The 24,537-nt window shown below is 47.2% G+C and overlaps 1 protein-coding gene across 11 annotated transcripts in view; it reads right to left on the bottom strand.

The window, feature by feature from the left end:
* Positions 1-1,074: 1,074 nt before the first annotated feature.
* Positions 1,075-24,537, bottom strand: part of DAB1 (DAB adaptor protein 1) — an 815,805-nt gene continuing 792,342 nt past the window's right edge. For 10 of the 11 annotated variants that reach the window (XM_040360848.1, XM_040360844.1, XM_040360840.1 and 7 more), the window contains 4 exons: positions 22,485-23,006; positions 7,028-7,155; positions 4,900-4,995; positions 1,075-2,076 (listed from right to left, as the gene is read on the bottom strand). In XM_040360848.1, coding sequence (XP_040216782.1) covers positions 4,915-4,995; positions 7,028-7,155; positions 22,485-23,006 — 731 coding nt within the window. In that variant the 3' untranslated portion in view covers positions 1,075-2,076; positions 4,900-4,914. The remainder of the gene's footprint in view (positions 2,077-4,899; positions 4,996-7,027; positions 7,156-22,484; positions 23,007-24,537) is intronic. The other variant, XM_040360839.1, reaches the window with a different exon arrangement.

Genomic DNA, 24,537 nt, shown 5'->3' with positions numbered 1-24,537 from the left:
CCTGAGTCTGTGTGAGTAGGAGAGCAGTGCCAGAAAGCCTTGTGTGAAGGTGAGAAGAGGATTGATTTTTCTGTGTGAACAAAATCAAAAGACTATTGTTTTGTGCTGTATGACCAGCGCTGTCTACCCAGCAGTAGGCTGTGTTAGACTTCATAGATAGGTTCCTGTGTGGAAGGTAGACACCCAGAGTGGCTAGGATTTATTTTATGTTTGATTTTGTTTATGCTGTTTGAATGCTTGCAATTGTTTTGCAGCAAGATGGAAAAATAAACCAGAAACTCTGTTTTCAACCATCTTCGACTGCCAGTCTGTAGAAATTCAGTGTGTGGTGAACCCATCCAAGGGGTCACACACCCCGCTACCGAGCTAACCCCTCACATAATATATATATATATATATATATATATATATATATATATACCGTATATATATATATATATATATATATATATAGCTCTATGTGATTTCATATCTGTCGTATCTATATATAATACACTCTTCAAATGTGCTTTAAAATGTATGGTTTTCCCTTTTTAATGAACAAGAAAAGAATGACGCAATGCTGTTACGCTGGTATAATAATGCTGTGGGGCTGGTATGGAATTTTTTCCAGGGCTGTTTTTTATTCATGCATATACGGTAACTGTTGGGGATGTGTAGTTAAATTCCTGTCCTTGTGACAATGTGCAACGGGACAAAAAAGTGAACGAGTCGGTCTTTGAAAATGCCATCAGTTACAGCCTAAATACATTGCTACAAAGAGAAAAAAAAAAAACAAGCTTTTAGAATCCCCAGTCATTTATTGGTTTCTGACAAGCTAATTATTCTGCACCTAAAAAAAAAAAGTGATATTCGAATCTTGTTAATGAAGCCTTTCAACCAACATAAATTTCTCTCTCTTCTTCAGTGAAATAACAATGTTTAAAAAATGTTGTAAAACCCATATTTACAAAAACCTGTCATTTTTAGGTTAATTATTTAAAGCCTTTCCTGGTTGAAGAATTTAACGTCACATTATTTAATAGAAAAAAAGAAAAAAACACTTTTTTTTCGCCCTGTAATGTACAAAAGAGACAAGAGAAAAGTCATTTAATCACAGATTTTTTTATATAACAAAATTCATGCCTCAATAGTCCCAGAACAAAAGTCTTCATTTTATCCAAATTTCAATTTGGAAATATTCCAGAGAGATGGGCAAAATTACAAGTCTTTTCAAAAATGGCACACGTAGTAGGTAATACTTGACTGCATAGCCATACAGCAGCAAGATATGTGAGGAGGAAAAATACCTCCCATTTTTTTATTTTCTTTTTTATTTAGAAAGTTTTCTTTGTAAATAACAATCTGTTATAATGTATCGTCCGCTATCCAGTAAAGTGGCATGGTCTACCACCAAATAGACCTTAAATGTTCACGGTTCCTTTCCAGTTGTTTTGCTCAATGTCAGAGGCAATAATATAAAAAAAAAATGATATCAATTGATACTCTATATTACCCAGGTTTCAGAAAATGTGGTCCCACCCTCACCCCTCCAAAAAAAATGCAACTGCCAGGAGTTGTGAAGCAAATAAAACAGCTTTTCAGGTGATGTCTTCTTGGTGATCTCAAACGTCACTATTAAAAAAAAAAACAACGAAAAAACGAACTGTAAACGTAAGTCCCAAATTCCACCGGGTGATGTATCTGCTACATAAACTTTCGAATTATAAAAAGATAAAATGAGAAAAGTTTTTTTTTTTTAAAGAAAATATTAAACCACAGCGTCCTTCAAAAAAAAAAAAAAGAAGCAAGATGAAAAATAGTCAAATGTAAAATAAATTTCCATTGCAAAGCTTTCTGGTTAATTATGTTAGAGAGCTTGTGTTTTTGTTTTGTCTTCCTTTGTGCTGCCATCGCCGGTGGATCAATCTCATTCGGTGCGCCGCTAAAACCCATTGAGGTGTCTTTTGATATAATGCCTCCATTGAGTGCCGCTAGCCAGCTGGTTGTTCAATCTAGTCTTGGAGCACTGCAAGCTCGTTAGCTCTGTTACTTAGGTCTTCGTATCTGAGCATAGATAGGGTCTTCTGATGAGATCTGTGGACAACAGACAAAAATAGTTATTGGATGGGTTTGATGAAAACTGGGGGGATAGAGTTTAGGTTCACGAACCAAGGCAGGGGTGTCCAAACTTTTTTCAAAGAAGGCCAGATTTGATGAAGTGAACATGCTTGAGGGTCGACCATTTTGCCTGACATTCTTCGAACCATTAAAATTCGGTCTGTGTTCCTCCGAGCACCAATACACGGCCCAACAAGAATTCTCTTGCCTTTGTGGCTGTGTGTGGTGAAGAGATGAGCTTGGGCGTATTATTTGGATATACTGTATTTATTGGCGTATAACACGCGCCTTCACTTTAACCACTTAAGCCCCGGACCATTTTGTTGCTAAATGCCCAGGCCAGGTTTTGCGATTCGGCACTGCGTCGCTTTAACAGACAATTGCGTGGTCGTGCGACGTGGCTCCCAAACAAAATTGGCGACCTTTTTTTCCCCACAAATAGGGCTTTCTTTTGGTGGTATTTGATCACCTCTGTGGTTTTTATTTTTTGCGCTATAAACAAAAATAGAGCGACAATTTTGAAAAAAATTCAATATTTTTTACTTTTTGCTGTAATAAATATCCCCCAAAAACATATATACATTTTTTTTTTCCTCAGTTTAGGCCGATACGTATTCTTCTACCTATTTTTGGTAAAAAAAAATCGCAATAAGTGTTTATCGATTGGTTTGCGCAAAATTTATAGCGTTTACAAAATAAGGCATAGTTTTATTATTTTTTTATTTTTTTACTACTAATGGCGGCGATCAGCGAATTTTTTTCGTGACTGCGACATTATGGCGGACACTTCGGACAATTTTGACACATTTTTGGGACCATTGTCATTTTCACAGCAAAAAATGCATTTAAATTGCATTGTTTATTGTGAAAATGACAGTTGCAGTTTGGGAGTTAACCACAGGGGGCGCTGAAGGAGTTAGGGTTCACCTAGTGTGTGCTTACAACTGTAGGGGGGTGTGGCTGTAGGAGTGATGTCATCGATCGAGTCTCCGTATAAAAGGGATCACACGATCGATGCAGCCGCCACAGTGAAGCACAGGGAAGCCGTGTTTACATACGGCTCTCCCGTTCTTCAGCTCCAGGGAGCGATCGCGAGGGGGCGGCTATAAACAAATAGCCGCGCCGTCGTCCCGGATAGCTCCCTGCGGGTTACCGACCGCCGCATGTACCGGGGGGGGGGGTTCCCGATCTGACCCCCGACCCGCGGAAAGGCAGGGACGTACATGCAATTTTTATCGTGACTGCGACATTACGGCGGACACATCGGACACTTTTGATGCTATTTTGGGACCATTCACATTTATACATCGATCAGTGCTATAACAATGCTGGAGGGGCTCACCACTAGGGGGTGGGGAAGGGGTTAAGTGTGTCCTAGGGAGTGATTCTAACTGTGTGGGGGGCAGGGCTTACTGTGACACGACAGTGATCACCAATCCCGATGACAGGGAGCAGACAATCACTGTCCTGTCCTTGTTTACACTGGCCTCTCCCCGCTCTGCAGCTCTGTGATCTGGCACGGTCACGGAGCTCGCGGCAGGGGCGTGCCCGCACGGCAGGAATTTCAAAGTGACGTATACACGAACTTTGCGCAGCCATTCCATTCTGCCGACGTATATGTGCAGGACACGGTCGGCAAGCGGTTAAGCAATGTATGCTTACGCCCAGGGCCGGATTTGCTCTCCCTGCCGCCCCAAGGCCAGGTTCCGCAATGCACCCCCTCCCCGCCAACCGAAACCCCCCCCCCCCAAATCAACGGAGAATTGGCGGCGCGGCTAGTTCAAATTTTTTTTTATCACTTTTTTTTTTTGTAGCTTGTCGCTTACTTTTTTTAATTTTTGTATAATTTTCTTATTATTTCCCTTATTATTTTTTTTATTCTTTACATTTTTATTTTATTAATTTATTATTTCTTATTATTTATTTATTTTTTATAAAAAAAAATTTCACTTAACTTTTTTGCTATCACACAGGAGAAAACAATTCCCTGTGTGATAGCAATTGGAGGTGACATGTTCTCTTTATTGACCCTGTCACCTCCAAAACAGGAGTCCTAGCACTGTGCTAGAACTCCTGTCACAGCTGAGATGGGAAGAGCACAGCTCACCCCTCTTACTGTGTACATCGGCAGCAGGGACAGGAGACAGACTCGGTGGCCGGGAGGAGGGGGGAGGACAGAGCCAGCAAAAAGAGGTATGTGGGGTCGGGGGAGAGGGGAGGACGGACGGGAGCACACATTTTACAAGTGATTTTGGCGAAATCGCTGCAATCACTTGTTAACGAGTGAGCAGATTCCCCCATAACTTACTGCCCTTAATTGTGTGTTCCGGGCATCGGGGGACTCCATGCCACCGCCGCCCCTTGGCGCCCTGCCGCCCCAAGGCCTGGCCTCAGTGGCCTTGTGGGAAATCCGGGCCTGCTTACGCCTGGCTCAGTTGGGGGCCTGGGATCATCCCTGGACCCTTTTTTATAGGGGGCCTTGAGATTGCAATGCTATCCTTAGTCTTTTCAATAAGCATTATTTACAATGTTGTAATTTTGAAAGCAGATAAATGCCATATTGCTCATTTGGACAACGTCTGGGTATTAAAGCCTCAGCTTTTAGTCGACATATATTGTTTGTCAAAACATGAGGATAACCTGGACACATGCAAAAAAATACATCACAAGGGGTCACAATACACAACAGCACCAATAACAGCACACTTGGCAAGCGGTGGAAAGGGGGGGGGGGGGGAGAGAAAATCATGCAAACAGAACACAACAGCAAGATTAGAGAGAAAAAGGACAGGTACCTACCCCAGTCTGTGCTATTTAGCTACCGACCTCGGGGCTTATTGTATCGCCACTGGACTCGCCCTGGTCAGTGCAGGAAGACGCCTGAGGAGCATCAGGCTAGAACACAAGAACACAATAACTCGTATTTTTCCCCGAAGACTAGAAAAAGCTCAAAGTTTAGTAGAAAAGGAATTAAAGTTTGAGGTTAGAGTTAGACAGAGATAGCGAGCAGCCCCCCCCCCCCCCCCCCCCCGTCATAGACACCCCAACATTTTACACCAAGATTTCACTTTCAAAAACAAAAACAAAAAAACTGTTCCAGAATTTAAAGGAACCCTGTCATTCACCCAAACTCTTTCAGCAAAAGACATGCCTGTAAAGCAGAGGCTGAATACTTACCTTTCCCGCCGCTTCTTCTAGCATACTTCTACTTTCAGGAGGTCCAGGACCTTCACCTTCCAGTGTGATCCAGTGTGGTTCCTACCCACCGATCCAGCACTCAGGCCTAACCTATTCTGTGTGGGCCTGCTCTGCCTAGAACTGGTTATCAGCCTTCACTTCCTGGGTAGGCCTATCATGTCTCATTGGGTATCTCTTAAGCCTCGTACACACGATAGGTTAACCAGAGGACAACGGTCTGAAGGATAACCGTTAAAGCTGACTGATGGTCCGTCGCGCCTACACACCATCAGTTAACAAACCGATCGCGTCAGAACGCGGTGACGTAAAACACAACGACGTGCTGAAAAAAACGAAGTTCAATGCTTCCAAGCATGCGTCGACTTGATTCTGAGCATTCGTGGATTTTTAACCGATGGTTGTGCCTACTAACGATCGGTTTTGACTTATCGGTTAGGAATCCATAGGTTAATTTTAAAGCAAGTTGGCTTTTTTCTAACCGATGGTTAAATAACCTATGGGGCCCACACACGATCGGTTTTGACCGATGAAAACGGTCCTTCAGACCGTTGTCCTCTGGTTAACCTATCGTGTGTACGAGGCCTTACAGTATAGCTAGAGGGTTCACATGGGCATTGCTTGCCTCTTGACAAGACCTCAACACTAGTGTTGTGTCTCTGCCCTCATTTAGGCTTGGCCAATCACAGAGCGCATGGTCATCGCAGGCTGCCTTTAGTGAATGGTCAAGTGTAGAATGGGTGGAGACTTGATACTAATGCTGGTGACTATGACACATGCAGCACTTATAGGAGATCTATATTAACACAATCATGGGAACATTTGATTGTGAGGTTCTTTGGCTTGGCGGGGGCCACCAAACAGAGGCGGCTCTAGGCTTTGTGAGGCCTTAGGCAAAACTTGACATGGGGCCCCACTCACACCCACGATGGGAAAAATAATTCAAGGACAAGAGCCTCTTCCCCACAACCCTGGCCGGCGGTTCTTAGGGTCTGCGGGCAGGGGGCTTATCGGAATCTGGAAGCCCCCTTTAACATGGCGGCCCTCAGATCCTGCTCTTTAATGGTGAACCCGATCCCTTGTGAAGTCATTGACGTCACAAGGGGTGGTGTCATCGATATTTACTGGTTGTTAGGGACGCTGGCGGCCCCGCTCCTGAGTCAGGGCTCTGAGCACAGCAGCATTAAGGTCCACAAGGCCCCTGTGAGTGTGAGGCCTTAGGCGACCGCCTAATTTGCCTAATTAAAGAGCCGCCTGTGCCACCAAACTATTTAATCTATAAAGCTTTACAGAATTAGCAGATATTATATTAATGAGTAAAGTAAAGTCTCTGGTATATTACATCCTGAAGCTGTATAAGAAGTTTCTCTTTTATTTATTTGCGATGATATATTCACAAGATGTCAACCCTGCCTAGAGAACATATTCCAAGATCTACTTGCGGTTCTACAAGCTTCGGGGGGTATTTCCCTTTATGTTTTTGAATGCATTCCATTCATCTTTTTTTTGTATAAAGTCCTTGCCCGCCATGATATACATTCCATCCCACTTTGACACAATACAATGTCACAGTAACTGCCATATCCAAGACATCAAACATTCTCGTAGCTCTCAGCCACCCGTCCCCACATCCGTCAGTCTCTCTCTTTTTTTTTTTTAAAGAATTTGTGTTAGTGGCATGGAATTGTCTAGGGGGGGAAGATTGTTATTTGAATATCTTTCAGCTACTTACTGCATCTTGTTCGACACTTTTGCTGGGACTTTCAAAGCTTTCTTCAAAGATGTCGTCTGGGTTGGGATCGCTGGTGTGAGACACTGAAGACTTTGATGGCGAGCTCTGCCTCGGAGCTGGCGTGGGCGCTGCCAAGGGATGACATTGGAAAACGTTGAAAGACACGGCGATGTACCAGAGACATGAAAATAAGCAGCAGCTTAGAGCGTATCTAAACCATAGAACATCGTTCTGTACTCAGCCCTAAAGGGACCGAGGACTCTCCGTTATTTGGAGGACTTTCAGCAGCTGATTTAATTCCTTACTGAGAATGCAGCTTCCTCATCTTTTTTTTAATTCTTGCCTATGGTCCAGTTGGTGTCATGACCTCTGTCCCAGGTTTCCTGCTTCAGGGTGGCTCCTTTCTCTTGCAACATCCTATGGAGCCACATTTGTATGCAGGGACTAGAGTTGTGTCTCTCTACACTGTATGCATCAAAAGAAACACACAGCCCCATAGCCTAGGATGGCAAGGTACTACCCAGCTCCTCCCCTTCCACCTCCTCCTTTCATGCTCCTCCCCCTTTTTTCTTCTCCCTTCTTCTTCTTCTCCCCTTTTTCTGCTCCTCCCTTATCCTCCTGATCCCTTTCTGCTCCTCACTATTCCTCCTCCCCCTCTTGCTCCACCCTCTTTTTTTCTTTCCCTCTTCCAGATCCTCCCTCTTCCTACTCCACTTTCCTGCTTCACCCTCTTCTTCTTTCCCTCTTCCTCCTCTCCCATCCTGTGCCTTTTCCTCCATTTCTGCTCCTCCCTCCTCCTTCCCATTTCCTCCTCCTCCATTCCTGTTCCTCCCTCCTCCTCCCCATTTCCTGCTCCTCCATTCCTGTTCCTCCCTCCCCCTCCCCCTCTCCGGCTCCTCCTCCATTTCTGCTCCTCCCTCCTCCTCTCCATTTCCTGCTCCTCCTTCCTCCTCCCAATTTCCTGCTGCTCCTTCATTCCTGTTCCTCCCTCCTCCTCCCCATTTCCTGCTGCTCTTCCATTCCTGATCCTCCCTTCTCCTCCCCCTTTCCTGCTCCTCCTCCATTCCTGCTTCTCCCTCCTCCTCCTCCCCCTTTCCTGCTCCTCCCTTCTCTTCTTCACCCTTCCCGCTTCTTCCTCTTATACCCTCCTGTTTCTTCTTCTTCCTCCCATACTGCTCCTCTCTCCTCATCCCCCTTCCTGATACTCCATCATCATCTTCTCTGCTTCTTGTTCCTCCCTTCCCTTCCTTCTCCTCCACCCCCCTCCTGCTCCTCCATCCTCCTCCTCCACCCTTTCTGCTCCTCTCTCTTCCTCCTCACTCCTTCTTGCTCCTCCCTATTCCTCCTCCACCCTTTATGCTCCTATCTCCTCCACCACCCTTCTTTCTCCCCTCTCCTCCTCCACCCTTTATGTTCCTCTCTCCTACACTCTTCTTGCTCCCCTCTCCTACTCCACCCTTCTTGCTTCTCTCTCCTCCTCCACCCTTCTTGCTCCTCCCTCTTCCTCCTCCACCCTTCCTGCTCCTCCCTATTCCTTCTCGCTCTTCTCTCCACCTCCACCCTCCTGCCCCCCTTCTTTCTCCTCCCTCTTCCTCCTCCACCCTTCCTGCTCCTCCCTATTGCTTCTCACTCTTCTCTCCTCCTCCCTCTTACTCCTCCCCACTTCTTGTTTCTCCCTCTTTTTTCTCCTCCCGCCTCTTCCTCCCTTCTGCTTTCTCCATCCTTCTCCTCCCTCTTTCTCTCCCCCCACCTCCACTTGTCAGACTGGCTCCAGACTGCACTGTCCACTGCTTTGATGAACGGATGCCAGGAGGAGTGGGCGTTCCTAGACATGTGATGCTGAACCTCTACGATTGTAAGAACTGAAATCCAATGAATGAAAGGGACGGGGCTAGGGGCAGTCAAGCTGTGCAGGAAAGACTATCCTCCAGCCAGGAAATGAGGCGGGGCCAGGAAATATGACTTGCTGCATCTTCCAATGCACATTGCGAGAAGCTCACAGTGTGCATTAGGAGTTTACAGGACAAAAAAAAAAGGTGAATCTCCTCCCAGAAATAAACAACTGACAAATGTTCCAGCCCTTCCCCCAGTATTATCCACAGCTAGACAATCGCTACATTGTAAAAAGCCGTTGGAAAAAGAAGAAGGCATTAAAAGCCCGTTTTACAATGACTTTCATGTTTGGAGGGCAAGGCGAGAGGCGGAGCCCAAAGACAAAAAATAAAAATAAAAAAATCATTTGTTAGTGAATAGATAAAAGGACACAGACTGTTATGAAATCCATATTTCATTTTCTATTACAGATCTCTCTGCCAGAAGTTTAACCGACTCCATCAAATTCCTCTTGGAGTCACTGGCTTGTAACTAATAATTTTCCCGGGCCGCCTGTTTGCTGTCTAAACGTGTTGAGAAGCATTTTTCATAGCCGGGAACAAAACACATTCGTTATGTGCCGCCATGTTCCGCGACGGAAGAAATATCTCAGAATAAAGCGTTAGTTATGCAAAACGCATATTTTTATTTATTTTTTTGATACATTTATTGCAACATTCTTGTGAGGAGCCGTATCCTAGGGACGCATAGCGAAGAAATGTCCCTGTGTGGTCTTTTATTAGCTGCAGTGTACACTAAAGTTTTAGGTTCGGTTTCCACTTGTGCGACTCGGGACTGAAAAGTCGCATGACAAGTCGTACCCCCCCCCCCATGATTTCAAAGGGGGCCCTGCGCTACTTTGGCCCCACTTTGATGCGACTTGAGGTCCATAGACCTCAAGAATACACAGGCATTGCTTCAAGTCTCTGCAAAAAAATCGCGGTAAAATCACGTCAAAAACAAAAAACGCAGCGACTTTGGGGTTGCAATAGTGGAAACAGAGCCTTAGGCAGGTGTGTAAAAAAATGCTGTAACTGAAGAATACTTTAACCACTTAAGGACCGGACCAATATGCTGCTAAATGACCCAAGGGGTTTTTACAATTCGGCACTGCGTCGCTTTAACAGACAATTGCGCGGTCGTGCGACGTGGCTCCCAAACAAAATTGGCGTCCTTTTTTTCCCACAAATAGAGCTTTCTTTTGGTGGTATTTGATCACCTCTGCGGTTTTTATTTTTTGCGCTATAAACAAAAATAGAGCGTCAATTTTGAAAAAAATGCAATATTTTTTACTTTTTGCTATAATAAATATCCCCCAAAAACATATATATAAAAAAACATTTTTCCTCAGTGTAGGCCGATACGTATTCTTTTACCTATTTTTGGTAAAAAAAAATCGCAATAAGCGTTTATCGATTGGTTTGCGCAAAATTTATAGCGTTTACAAAATAGGGGATAGTTTTATTATTTTTTTTTTTTTTTTTTACTACTAATGGCGGCGATCAGCGATTTTTTTCGTGACTGCGACATTATGGCGGACACTTCGGACAATTTTGACACATTTTTGGGACCATTGTCATTTTCACAGCAAAAAATGCATTTAAATTGCATTGTTTATTGTGAAAATGACAGTTGCAGTTTGGGAGTTAACCACAGGGGGCGCTGTAGGAGTTAGGGTTCACCTAGTGTGTGTTTACAACTGTAGGGGGGTGTGGCTGTAGGTCTGACGTCATCGATCGAGTCTCCCTATAAAAGGGATGACTCGATCGATGCGCCGCCACAGTGAAGCATGGGGAAGCCATGTTTACATACGGCTCTCCCCGTTCTTCAGCTCTGGGGAGCTGAGGGGGCGGCTAGAAACGAATAGCCGCGCCCTCGTCCCGGATCACTCCTGAAGCCACGGGAAGCGCTGCATGTACCGGGGGGGGGTCCCCGACCCACGTTTAGGCAAGGACATACAGGTACGCCAATGTGCCTGTCCATGCCATTCTGCCGACGTATATGTACATGCGGCGGTCCGGAAGTGGTTAAGAAATACAGTGGAACCTCGGATTACGAGCATAATCCGCTCCAGGAGAGGGCTTGTAATCCAAAGCACTCGCATATCAAAGCGAGTTTCCCCATAGAAGTCAAAGATAATTTGTTACGACTTCTATGGCATGCAATACCGCATGTGGCCATATGTGGGGGGAGGGCGCCGGAGAGCCTCAGAAATACTCAGGGACAGCTCGGCTGATCTCGGAAACCCTCGTGAAAGTTCGGGAACACTCGGGAACTGTCATGCCTAGTACACACGTGCGGGATTTCCAACGGGAAAAGTTCCGTCTGAAATCCTGAGGTGAAAGCCTAGAACCTGCTCGGTAACTATCCCGCTACACAAGGTCAGTTTCTCCAATGAGAGCTTTGGTCGGGAATACCAACCGTGTGTATGCTCCATCTCATAGGAAAACTGCCAAAAACTGCCAGGAAAAAGTTTGCCGGGAATCCCGGCGAGAAAAAAGAGAACAGGTTCTCTTTTTTTTGTCCGGCGGTTTTTGGCAGTTTTCCCGTTGGAAAAAACTACGAGGGAGCATACACACGGCCGGGATTCCCAGCCAAAAGCTCTCATCGCAGTTTTCCCGTCGTGAAAACCGGCCGTGTGTACGAGGCTTCATGGCTGGGCTCAGCCCTTCCTTCTCTGAGCGGGCAGCTCAGCTGTCAGCTGTCTACCAGCTCCTATCTCTCCACAGTGACTCACCTGTTGATGATCCTGCTCGTCAGTCCTCCCTACTTAAAGCCTTCCAGCTCATTTGCTCTCTGCCTTCGCCTTGGTCAACATCACAGAGACTATCTCCTGCTTTCCTGTTGAAGACTTTGCTCGGCTGACATACCTTCTGGCTCCAGATCCTGCTTGCTGTGCTACTACGTATATCTCTGTCTCTCTGACATTTGGCTTGGCTGACTATCCAATCCGGTTCCTGAACTTTGGCTATGTTTTGACTACGCTTACTCTGTTTACCATTTTATTATTATTATTAACCACTTAAGGACCGCCTCCTGCACATATACGTTGGCAGAATGGCACGGCTGGGCACAAGCACGTACAGGTACGTCCTCTTTAAGTGCCCAGCCATGGGTCACGGGCGCGCGCCCACGGCGCACGCCCGCGACCTGGTCCGAAGCTCCGTGACCGCGGGACCCGATCGCCGCTGGAGTCCTGCGATCGGTCCCTGGAGCTGAAGAACGGGGAGAGCTGTGTGTAAACACAGCTTCCCCGTTCTTCACTGAATGAATGAATGAATGAAAAACTTATATAGCGCGGCACATGCGAACTGAATCGCCTCTGGGCGCTTGATGTTTCGTGTCTCATGACATCAAAAGAGCAGAGTTTTAATCTGTCTTCTGAAAGTCAGGTGGTTTTCCTCCAACCGAACGCTGGTTGGTAAAGCGTTCCATAGTCTCGGACCTTGAAAAGCAAACCTTCTTTCTCCTTTGGACTTGTATTTGGTTTTTGGCACCTTGACCAGATTTTGGTCGCTGGATCGCAGAACGCGATTAGAATTGTGAGGTTCTATCTTGTCGCAAAGATATTGCGGCGCCTTCCCATGGATGCACTTATGTGTCAGGCAGAGTGCTTTAAATGCAATTCTGTCTTTTACTGGCAACCAGTGAAGGGTTCTCAGCGAAGGTGAGATTGATTCCCATGTCCTTTTCCCAGTCACCAGTCTGGCGGCCGTATTCTGTACGACTTGCAGACGAGCGATTTGGTACTTTGGGAGCCCGAGGTAAAGGGCATTTGCATAGTCCAGTCTGGAATTCACGATTGTTCCCACCACGAATGCTACGTCTTCTTTGGGGATAAATGGAATAAGTCTGCGTAGTAGGCGCAACAAATGGTGCGATCCGCTGACTACTGACCCTATTTGTGCGTCCATTGTCATGAAGGTGTCAAAAATGACTCCTAGACTTTTGACTTTGGAGCTAGGGGTGATGCTTTGGCCCAGAATGGGCGGCGGTGTCCAGGTTGTTGCCAGTTGACTCTTGCGGCTGGCGTGAAACATAAGAAGTTCTGTTTTGGAACTGTTGAGTTTAAGATAACTCTTAGTCATCCAATTTTCTATCGAAGAGAGACATTTCTCTAAACTGAGATGATGATCCTTTTTGTTGCAGATGCGAAAATACAATTGCGTATCGTCTGCATAAGAGTGATAAAGTAGTTCTTGGCTACTGATAATATCAAAGAGAGGGTGAAGATAGATGTTGAAAAGCACCGGCGACAGGGGGGATCCTTGGGGGACTCCACATGGCACCGTGCGTTTTTCCGACGTGAAAGATCCCAGTTTCACTGTTTGTGATCGGTTTTCAAGAAAGGAGGAAAACCATGGTAAATCACCTTCTGCGATTCTGGCTACCTCGGCCAGTCGCATCAGTAACATTTTGTGGTCTACTGTGTCAAAGGCTGCGCTTAGGTCCAGCAGAACCAGGAGACAGGATTCTCCCTCGTCTGCGGCCTCGAGGGCATCGTCCCATATTTTGAGTAAGGCCGTTTCTGTCCCGTGTCCGGGACGGAAACCTGATTGAAATGGATCGAGTAGATTGTGGGTATCTAGATGCTGTTGCAGCTGTTGTACCACTACTTTCTCCATTATCTTGGAGAGAATATTTAGGCCTGTTATGGGGCGGCGGTGAGTTGGGTCCTTGGGATCCAAGTTAGGTTTTTTCAGGATGGGCTGGATTGTGCCCTCTTTCAGCAGGGATGGCACTATGCCTTCCTTAAATGACTGATTTATAAGCTGTGTGATGGGAGGCGCCAGAATGTCGGCGCATTCCTTCAGCAGCTTGGTGGGAATGATGTCATTGGGTGCTGTGCTGTTCCGCAACGCACCAATGATATTTTTGGTGGTATCGATGGAGATGGGTTCCAGAGTGAACTTAGTTGATTGTAGAAGGTTTCTGTTGGTGTTTTGTAGTTGATTGAAGAGGGGGCTGAGGGGGGTATTATTTTGCAGAATACTTACCCGGATTCTTTCGATTTTGTCGATGAAGAAATCCGATAGTTCATTACAGAACTCTTGGGTGTCTGAATTGGGGACTTCAAGACATCCCGGATTCATGGTCTGGGTGACCATCTTGAATAGTTCTCGGGGGCGGTTCATGGCGCTGTTAATCGTCATAGAAAAATGATGTTTCTTTGCTTTGAAGATTTCTTTATGATATTGTGTTGTTATTGCCTTGTAGATGATGAGGTGATCTTCTGAAGGGCTTCTTTTCCAGGCGGCTTCCGCCCTTCTGCGCTCTTGCTTCAGTAGGGACAGCTGGTTGTTGAACCAGCCGGACTTTTTTTTCCGGATGCGGACTTTGCGTTTCGGTGCTACTAAGTCGGCTGATTGTAGCTGAGCTGCATTTATGGCATCCAGTGTATCTGAGGCTGTTAACTGAGGATGAATAGTTTCGATTCGGTTTCCCAAGGTAGATTTGAAGAGTTCCGAATGGAGCTTCTTCTGAGATCTAGCCCAGTGTATTGTCACCGGCTTGGGTGCTTTTATAACTGGTGGAATTTTGGAAATTATGAAACTAATTGCATGGTGGTCTGTCCATGGCAAAGGTTCATTTCCCAAAATGTTTATTTTCAGATTTTGTCTGAAAATTAGGTCGAGTGTGTGACCTGAAGCATGCGTGGGACCGCATATAAGTTGCTGTAGTCCTAATCCTTCCAGGTGATCGATGCAGGCATCCGCAATGGGATCCTGTGAGGAGTTGGCCCACAGATTGAAGTCCCCGAGCAGCAAAAGATGTTTGCTGTTAAGGGTATAAGTGGATATGAACTCCGTTAGTGATGGTAGAAGCTGCGATTTTGGCCCAGGTGGCCTATAGCAGAGGAGAATGTGAACAGTCTCCTGGGGGTTAGTTTGAAGTTGAAGAGTAAGGGTTTCCATAAATGGAAGAGGATTTTGAAGGACCGGCTTAGTGATTGCAATATGAAACTTATGGATCACCGCCAGGCCTCCTCCTCTTTGCCCTATTCTGTTTTCCGTTATAATTCGATAATTTTCTGGCACCAATTCTCCAAGAATGGTGTTGCAGTCGTCTGAAAGCCAGCTTTCTGTGATAAAGAGGCAGTCTAGATCGTTTTGTAGTAAGAAATCGTGGATTTCTGATCGGTGTTTTACTGCCGATCTTGTGTTGATCAAAGCACATGATATGTGCTTGAGCTGGGTTAAATGGTTGAAATTTTTGATGGTCGATCGTTGATCGAATCTCAAAAGTTGGTCTATTTTTAAGGCCTTTTTGGTGACGGCTGGTAATACTGTTGCGAATTGTCTCAGACCCCAAATCGTTTCTGCAGAGTATCGCAGTTTAACCATTGTTGCCAGTCACCGGGGGGGGGGGATTAATTGCAATAGAGGGAAGATTCGCTGAATCCTCTCGCTTGGCCTTGGTCCAGAGGAAGGCAAAAAACCCTGGCAGTGCTAAGCCAATTTGCTGCCGCAGGGAAAAAAATTCCTTCCTGATCCCTGAAAGGCGATCGGACGAAACCCTGGATCAAGTACTGTTTGGAATGGGGGGAAGGGTGTCACTGTAGCTGAGGAGTACCAAGATGGCCGCCGATCGGGCCACAGGCCTCAGGTTTGGGGGCTGTTTGGCTTGGTGGGTATGAGCTGGTTGTTAATCCAGGGGAGGATGGGATCCTCCAGGGATAGGGGGATGATCCCTGACAATTCCAGGAAAATTTCGAGGCTGTCAGTGCTCCTTTTTGCGGCGCACCGCTAGGCCGCGGCTGAAGCCGCGGTCTTTCCTAATTGCGGCGGCTGCGAATAAGGCCTGGTCTGGCGCGGATGCGGGAAAGAGCCGCAGATCGCCAGAAAAAAGCGCTGCTATGCGCGGCGGGTGGCCTGGGTGATTATGGGTGACTGATTGGGGTGCATGCGGCTCTAAGAGAAGGTAAACAGCCGCAATTTGGATCGCTGGAGTGGCTGTCCTGAAAAGGACGGTCACTAGCGATTCCTGGGGGTGGAAAGATGGCCCTGAAAGACAGGGTCTTACCTGAAGAGAGGAAGGAAGGAGCCGGTCCTATGGGCTGCAAGTTGATTCATGCAGCAAAGATTGTAGGAGCCTGCCTGCCTGTCTGCGGTGTCTAGCTGGCTATCTGTCTGGTCCCTGGAGAGAGCAGACTCGTCGGGAAGCGTCCTACTCCCTCACTGAACTGACACTGACTGATTATCCAGCTAAGCCTTGTCAGCTGTGGCGCCGTCATTGATCATGTGTTCCCTAATATAGGGAATCACAATCAATGACGTCACACCTACAGCCACACCCTCCTACAGTTAGAAACACATATGAGGTCACACTTAACCCCTTCAGCGCCCCCTTGTGGTTAACTCCCAAACTGCAATTGTCATTTTCACAGTAAACGATGCATTTTTAATGCATTTTTTGCTGTGAAAATGACAATGGTCCCAAAAATTTGTCAAAATTGCCTGATGTGTCCGCCATAATGTCACAGTCATGAAAAAAATCGCTGAGCGCCGCCATTAGTAGTAAAAAAAAATAATAATAAAAATGCAATAAAACTATCCCCTATTTTGTAAACGCTCTACATTTTGCGTAAACCAACCGATAAACGCTTATTGCGATTTTTTTTTTTACCAAAAATATGTAGAAGAATACGTATCGGCCTAAACTGAGGAAAAAAACATATTTTTTTATATATTTTTGGGGGATATTTATTATAGCAAAAAGTTAAAAATATTGCATTTTTTTATAAATTGTCGCTCTATTTTTGTTTATAGCGCAAAAAATAAAAACCGCAGAGGTGATCAAATACCACCAAAAGAAAGCTCTATTTGTGGGGAAAAAAGGACGCCAATTTTGTTTGGGAGCCACGTCGCACAACCGCGCAATTGTCAGTTAAAGCGACGCAATGCCAAATCGCAAAAACTGTCCGGGACCTTTAGCTGCCTAAAGGTCCGGGTCGTAAGTGGTTAAACAAGTGTGATTTAACTTTACTTCCGTTCTCGATCTGATTCATGGTTTCTGACAGGAACGGACTATATCCAAGTATTTCTGAGTGACTCTGAGTATTTCCAAAACGGCTCTGAACCGTTCCTAGTGTCACCACCGCCCCCACACCTCTGGTCAAATGCGGAACTGCACACCCCATTAGCTTGAATTCTGCTTGTTTTGCGAGACAAAACTCGTAAACCGAGCCAGAATAAAAAAAAATAAAAAATATTTGGTGTGATCGCCCTTTGCCTTCAAACCAGCATCAGTTCTTCTAGGTAGACTTGAAAGCCATTTATCATTTTCCTTCCACTTCACAATTATGTGACACTTTGTGTTGGTTTATCACATAAAATCCCAATAAAATACAATTGCACAGGATTGGCCCATCAGGAAACCCATTCTGAGAGATGTGCATGAAGTGGCTGTATAGAGGCTGCAGGAGATCAGAAACAATGGCCCGGATTCAGGTAGAATTGCCCATAATTTACGGAGGCGCAGGGCAAAGTTTTTGCCCTGCGCCCCCACAAATTTGCTCTGCTGCCCTTGATTCACGAAGCAGAAGCTCCGTGAATTGCGCGGGCGCGCCGGCAAAATGCCCGGCGCTAGAGCGCGCAATTTAAATGATCCCGTAGGGGGCGGGAATCATTTAAATTAGGCGCGTTCCCGCGCCGATCGTAGCGCGCATGCTCCGTTGGGCAAGGACGTAATTTGCTTCAAAGTGAACGTGAATGGCGTCCAGCGCCATTCACGATTCACTTACGCAAAGTACGTAAAATTCGAATTTCGCGACGCGGGAACGACGGGTATACGTAACATGGGCTGCCCCTGCTAATAGCAGGGGCAGCCTTACGCGAAAACCGCCGTACGTAAACGACGTAAATTGCGTACGCAGGGCTCGCGCAACGTTGTGAATCGGTGTTAGTATGCAATTTGCATACTATACACTGAGCACAACGGGAACGCCACCTAGCGGCCATCGCAAGAATGCAGCCTAAGAAATGCGTGGCATAAGAGCCTTATGCCGCGCAGATCTTAGGCTGCAGTCGGCGTAACGAGGTTCCTGAATCAGGAGCACTCGTTACGCCGGGGCAAGTAAGCAATTGCGCTGTGTAACCTATGGTTACACAGGCGCAATTGCTTCTTGAATCCAGCCCACTGATATTGTAAAGGGATTTAAAAAAAAAGTGGACACTGTATTTTATTTGAAACAAATGGCAGTTGTTTGTGAACTGTCATTACTTTTAGGGTTTACTTCTCCTTGAATAGTGGATTGAGTGACACCGGTGACACTTTGTGGTGTGATACAAGCGCAGCAAATACAAAGATTCATCATCCGGTGACACAAACCCGCCGTTTCTTAGTAGACCTTTATTAATGTTCAGCCAAAAATGACTCAAACGTGAAATAAATAGACTTCCTAAAATGTAATACAAAGTTGCTAATAAATCAAATGTCACTCGAAGTCTGATGCAAGGATCACTTTTTTGAAAAATGATATTAATATTTTTTTTGTTTAGTAAAGAAAAACTCAGAAGAAAGCAACATAGCGATATACAGAGCCTGGAAAAAGTATTCACACCCCTTGAAATTTTCCACATGTTGTCATGTTACAACCAAAAAGAAAAGAAAAGAAAAATTATATATATATAAAAAAAACGTAAAGGTATTTTATTGGGATTTTATGTGATAGATCAACACATAATTGTGAAGTGGAAGGAAAATAATAAATCATTTTTAACATATTTTACAAATAAATATGTGAAAAGTGTGGGAGGGGCATTTGTATTCAGCCCCCTTTACTCTGATACCCCCAACTAAAATCTAGTGGAACCAATTTTCTTCAGAAGTCACCTAATTAGTAAATAGACTGTGTAATTTAATCTCAGTATAAATACAGCTGTTCTGTGAAGCCCTCAGAGGTTTGTTAGAGAACCTTAGTGAACAAACAGCATCATGAAGGCCAAGGAACACACCAGACAGGTCAGGGATGAAGTTGTGGAGAAGTATAAAGCAAGGTTAGGTTATAAAAAAAAATCTGCCAAGCTTTGAACATCTCACGGAGCTTCTGTTCAATCCATCATCAGAAAACGGAAAGAGTATGGCACAACTGCAAACCTATCAAGACATGGCCGTCCACCTAAACTGACCGGGCCGGGCCAGGAGAGCATTCATCAGAGAAGCAGCCAAGAGGCCCCATGGTAACTCTGGAGGAGCTGCAGAGATCCACAGCTCAGGGGGGAGAATCTGTCCACAGGACAACTATTAGTGGTCTCTCCACAAATCTGCCCTTTATGGAAGAGTGACAAGAAGAAAGACATTGGTGAAAGAAAGACATAAGAAGTCCTGTTTGCTGTTTGTGAGAAGCCATGTGGGGGAGGGGACACAGCAAACATGTGCCAGAGCTACAATGGAATGGTTTATATCAAAGCCTATTCATGTGTTAGAATGGCCCAGTCACAGTCCAGACCTAAATCCCATTGAGAATCTGTGGCAAGACTTGAAAATTGCTGATCACAGACGCTCTCCATCCAATCTGACAGAACTTGAGATATTTTACAAAGAAGAAGAATGGGCAGAAATGTCCCTCTCTAGATGTGCAAAGCTGGTAGAGACACCCCCAAAAAGACTTGCAGCTGTAATTGCAGAGAAAGGAGGTTCTACAAAGTATTGACTCCGGGGGGCGCCATACAAATGTACCCCCCACACTTTTCACAGATTTATTTGTAAAAAATGTTAACAAACATTTATCATTTTCCTTCCACTTCACAATTATGTGTCACTTTGTGTTGGTCCATCACATAAAATCCCAATAAAATACATTTATGTTTTTGGTTGTGACATGAGAAGATGTGGGAAATGTCAAGGGGTATGAATCTGGTTCTGTGATTGGAGCCAATTGTTTTCAGTGACGTCCGTCCCAATCAATGCGACTCATAATGCAATTTTGGAAAAGGTTCCTGCACTACTTTGGTGGGACTCCAGTGTAATATCTTCCATGTAGACTTCAATGTTACCTCACAGAAGTCACATCGTTATTAGATAAGAAGTGATTGCTATGCGTCCATTATGAGGGGCTCCCACCATCCCTGTGCTGAGTTCCCGGGTCTGTACACCTGCTGTGCCCATTATGAGGGGTGCCCACCATCCCTGTGCTGAGTTCCCGGGTCTGTACACCTGCTGTGCCCATTATGAGGGGTGCCCACCATCCCTGTGCTGAGTTCCCGGGTCTGTACACCTGCTGTGCCCATTATGAGGGGTGCCCACCATCCCTGTGCTGAGTTCCCGGGTCTGTACACCTGCTGTGCCCATTATGAGGAGTTCCCACCATGCCTGTGCTGAGTTCCCGGGTCTGTACACCTGCTGTGCCCATTATGAGGGGTGCCCACCATCCCTGTGCTGAGTTCCCGGGTCTGTACACCTGCTGTGCCCATTATGAGGAGTTCCCACCATGCCTGTGCTGAGTTCCCGGGTCTGTACACCCGCTGTGCCCATTATGAGGGGTTCCCACCATCCCTGTGCTGAGTTCCTGGGTCTGTACACCTGCTGTGCCCATTATGAGGGGTTCCCACCATCCCTGTGCTGAGTTCCGAGGTCTGTACACCTACTGTGCCCATTATGAGGGGTTCCCACCATCCCTGTGCTGAGTTCCGAGGTCTGTACACCTACTGTGCCCATTATGAGGGGCTCCCACCATCCCTGTGCTGAGTTCCCGGGTCTGTACACCTACTGTGCCCATTATAAGGGGTTCCCACAACCCCTGTGCTGAGTTCCCGGGTCTGTACACCTGCTGTGCCCATTATGAGGGGCTCCCACCATCCCTGTGCTGAGTTCCCGGGTCTGTACACCCGCTGTGCCCATTATAAGGGGTTCCCACCATCCCTGTGCTGAGTTCCCGGGTCTGTACACCTGCTGTGCCCATTATGAGGGGTTCCCACCATCCCTATGGTGAATTCCCGGGTCTGTACACCCGTTGTGCCCATTATGAGGGGTTCCCACCATCCCTGTGCTGAGTTCCCGGGTCTGTACACTCGCTGTGCCCATTATGAGGGGTTCCCACCATCCCTGTGCTGAGTTCCCAGGTCTGTACACCCGCTGTGCCCATTATGAGGAGTTCCCACCATCCCTGTGCTGAGTTCCCAGGTCTGTACACCTGCTGTGCCCATTATACAGGGTTCTTACCACCCCTGTATTGAGTTTCCGGGTCTGCACACCAACGGTGCCCATCATGAATGGTTCCCACCACCCCTGCTGGATTTTTATATTATTGAGGATGTAACAGGAGGTGCTCTACCACTGGAAAGTGGGCAGGAACCACAAAACCTCCCAGGTGGACAGGAGCAGAGTCAGGACTCAGGAACTACAGTATGTTAAGGGGATCTCAGTGTTGGAGTATCCCAGCCATACATGAAGCCAGAGAGGGCCGATGCTTGGGTCACAGATTCCTGGGTGCAGAAATATTTCTATAACTCCTCCCCTTTACAAATGTTTCTATGGCTACGACTCTCCCCCTAAGAAGTCTTCATTAGTGTCCATCAGAGCCCCCTCACAGCAGGTGTCCCCCATCAGAGCCCCCCCACAGCAGGTGTCCCTCATCAGAGCCCCCCACAGCAGGTGTCCCCCATCAGAGCCCCCCCACAGCAGGTGTCCCCCATCAGAGCCCCCCCACAACAGGTGTCCCCCATCAGAGCCCCCCCCACAGCAGGTGTCCCCCATCAGAGCCCCCCCACAGCAGGTGTCCCTTATCAGAGCCCCCCACAGCAGGTGTCCCCCATCAGAGCCCCCCCACAGCAGGTGTCCCTCATCAGAGCCCCCCCACAGCAGGTGTCCCTCATCAGAGCCCCCCACAGCAGGTGTCCCCCATCAGAGCCCCCCCACAGCAGGTGTCCCTCATCAGAGCCCCCCACAGCAGGTGTCCCCCATCAGAGCCCCCCCACAGCAGGTGTCCCCCATCAGAGCCCCCCCACAGCAGGTGTCCCTCATCAGAGCCCCCCACAGCAGGTGTCCCCCATCAGAGCCCCCCACAGCAGGTGTCCCCCATCAGAGCCCCCCACAGCAGGTGTCCCCCATCAGAGCCCCCCCACAGCAGGTGTTTCCCCATCAGAGCCCCCCCACAGCAGGTGTCCCCCATCAGAGCCCACCCACAGCAGGTGTCCCTCATCAGATCCCCCCGCAGCAGGTGTCCCTCATCAGAGCCCACCCACAGCAGGTGTCCCTCATCAGATCCCCCAACAGCAGGTGTCCCTCATCAGATCCCCTAACAGCAGGTTTTCCCCATCAGATCCCCCCACAGCAGGTGTCCCCCATCAGAGCCCAGACAAGGAGGAGGGAGGGGATCACTTTGGTGCCCCCACCTCTGTGGCGCCTGGGTGCGGAGCACCCCGTGCACCCTGCCTAGGATCGGCCCTGAAGCCAGAGGCTGACCTCAGCCCACCAGGAGCCACCTATAACCAAAAAATCACCAAAAAAATCACCAAAATTGACCCATTAACTCTAGTATAGAACTTACCCATGACAACCCTTTAAAATAAAGTCTACTATGGAGAAAATGTATTCATAGCCCTTGGTGTTGCCAACTGGGAGGCCAACAAAACGTGACACTTACGTGAATTAGTGGAGGGCGAGGTGGAAGTCATGGGTGTCAGGTTCAACTGCGAGATGTCAAAGTCGTCGCAGTCGTCCGTGTCTTGCACTAGACCAACTTTGTCGAAGTAGCTTGAGAAGGCATCTGAGGTACACTGGAGGGCAGGCTGGTCCGGCTGTCTCGATGGCACTGGAGGAGGGTTCACCATCTGGAAATTCTGATCTGGCCGCAGGGGGCTTGATCGCATGGAGTCGCTGGAGGGCGGCACGGCAGCGACCGGGGCGGTACTACCTTGGAACATGGCTGCTTGGAAAGGCAATACAGTCTGTGTTGGCATGAAGGCAGCGGGTGGGTACTGACCGGGCAGGGTGGGCCACGGCTGTTGCTGGGTGGGGGGGTAAAGGCCCGTCTGGGCCCATGCTATCGTCTGGTTTCCCTGCATAACCTGAGGAATGGGAGGCTGGCCGCCCAAGACCATCTGCGGCGATATCAACGGCTGTTGTCCCCAGAACGATGGCTGGACGGCTCCCATTGCAACATAACCTGGCGGGAAAAAGAAATAAATCAATAAAAAGATAGAAAACGCCAATCAGAAAAGTTTGGAAATATTTCCAGATTGAAATAGAAACCTTTATGTAGCCTGAGATGTACTAAAACCCCCCCGTGATATGATGATGTGCCCGTTGTCTTCTCTTTGTTGTCAGGAGAAGTCTAGTCTATCCCGCCTTATCAATGTGTCTCCAGCGGCATGGAGGAATGTAATAAATGATCCCATATTCTGTGTAATATCACTTCCAATGTTACCATTCCCGGGACAAGGTCCTCCGCTACCCAGTAGACAAGTGCAATTCAATTGGTTAAAAATCTAAATGTGGACGAAATATTCGTTATTTGGTAGAATTGGATGTATCTGAATCGTAAAAACCAAAAAAGTAACGAATTTCAACGAATCCGAAATAAATTATAATGAAACGATCGATCTATCTGAGTGATCAGCACCAATCACCCACTGTGTTCATTTTATAACTGAAGCATAGGAAACAGTTTGTAAATGATCAGGAAGCCGCTCAGCACAGAGCACTTCCCAGTGCAGCTGAGGCTGCCGAGAAAGGGACTGGGGAATCTCTGGCCTAAGCCTCGTTCTGTCTAAAAAGTGAGACAACAGGGGTCTGTTTAGACCCCTGATATTTCACCAAAGTCCCCCAATGAGGCTTCTAAAAAACAATAAAATATTGTGAAAAAAAACTGTCTACTGACACCATCCACTGCTCTACTGACACCGTCCACTGCTCTACTGACACTGTCCACTGCTCTACTGACACCATCCACTGCTCTACTGACACCATCCACTGCTCTACTGACACCGTCCACTGCCCTACTGACACCGTCCACTGCCCTACTGACACCATCCACTGCTCTACTGACACCATCCACTGCCCTACTGACACCATCCACTGCGCTACTGACACCATCCACTGCCCTACTGACACCATCCACTGCTCTACTGACACCGTCCACTGCCCTACTGACACCGTCCACTGCGCTACTGACACCGTCCACTGCTCTACTGACACCGTCCACTGCTCTACTGACACCGTCCACTGCTCTACTGACACCGTCCACTGCCCTACTGACACCGTCCACTGCCCTACTGACACCGTCCACTGCCCTACTGACACCGTCCACTGCCCTACTGACACCTTCCACTGCTCTACTGACACGTCCACTGCTCTACTGACACCATCCACTGCTCTACTGACACCGTCCACTGCTCTACTGACACCGTCCACTGCTCTACTGACACCATCCACTGCTCTACTGACACTGTCCACTGCTCTACTGACACTGTCCACTGCTCTACTGACACCGTCCGCTGTCCTACTGACACCATCCACTGCTCTACTGACACCATCCACTGCCCTACTGACACCGTCCACTGTCCTACTGACACATCCACTGCTCTACTGACACCGTCCTCTGCTCTACTGACACCGTCCGCTGTCCTACTGACACCATCCACTGCTCTACTGACACCATCCACTGCCCTACTGACACCGTCCACTGCTCTACTGAC

The sequence above is a fragment of the Rana temporaria genome, chromosome 7, assembly GCF_905171775.1.
Source record: "Rana temporaria chromosome 7, aRanTem1.1, whole genome shotgun sequence".
Classification (NCBI taxonomy): domain Eukaryota; kingdom Metazoa; phylum Chordata; class Amphibia; order Anura; family Ranidae; genus Rana; species Rana temporaria.
This window is presented reverse-complemented; position numbering and strand designations above follow the sequence as displayed.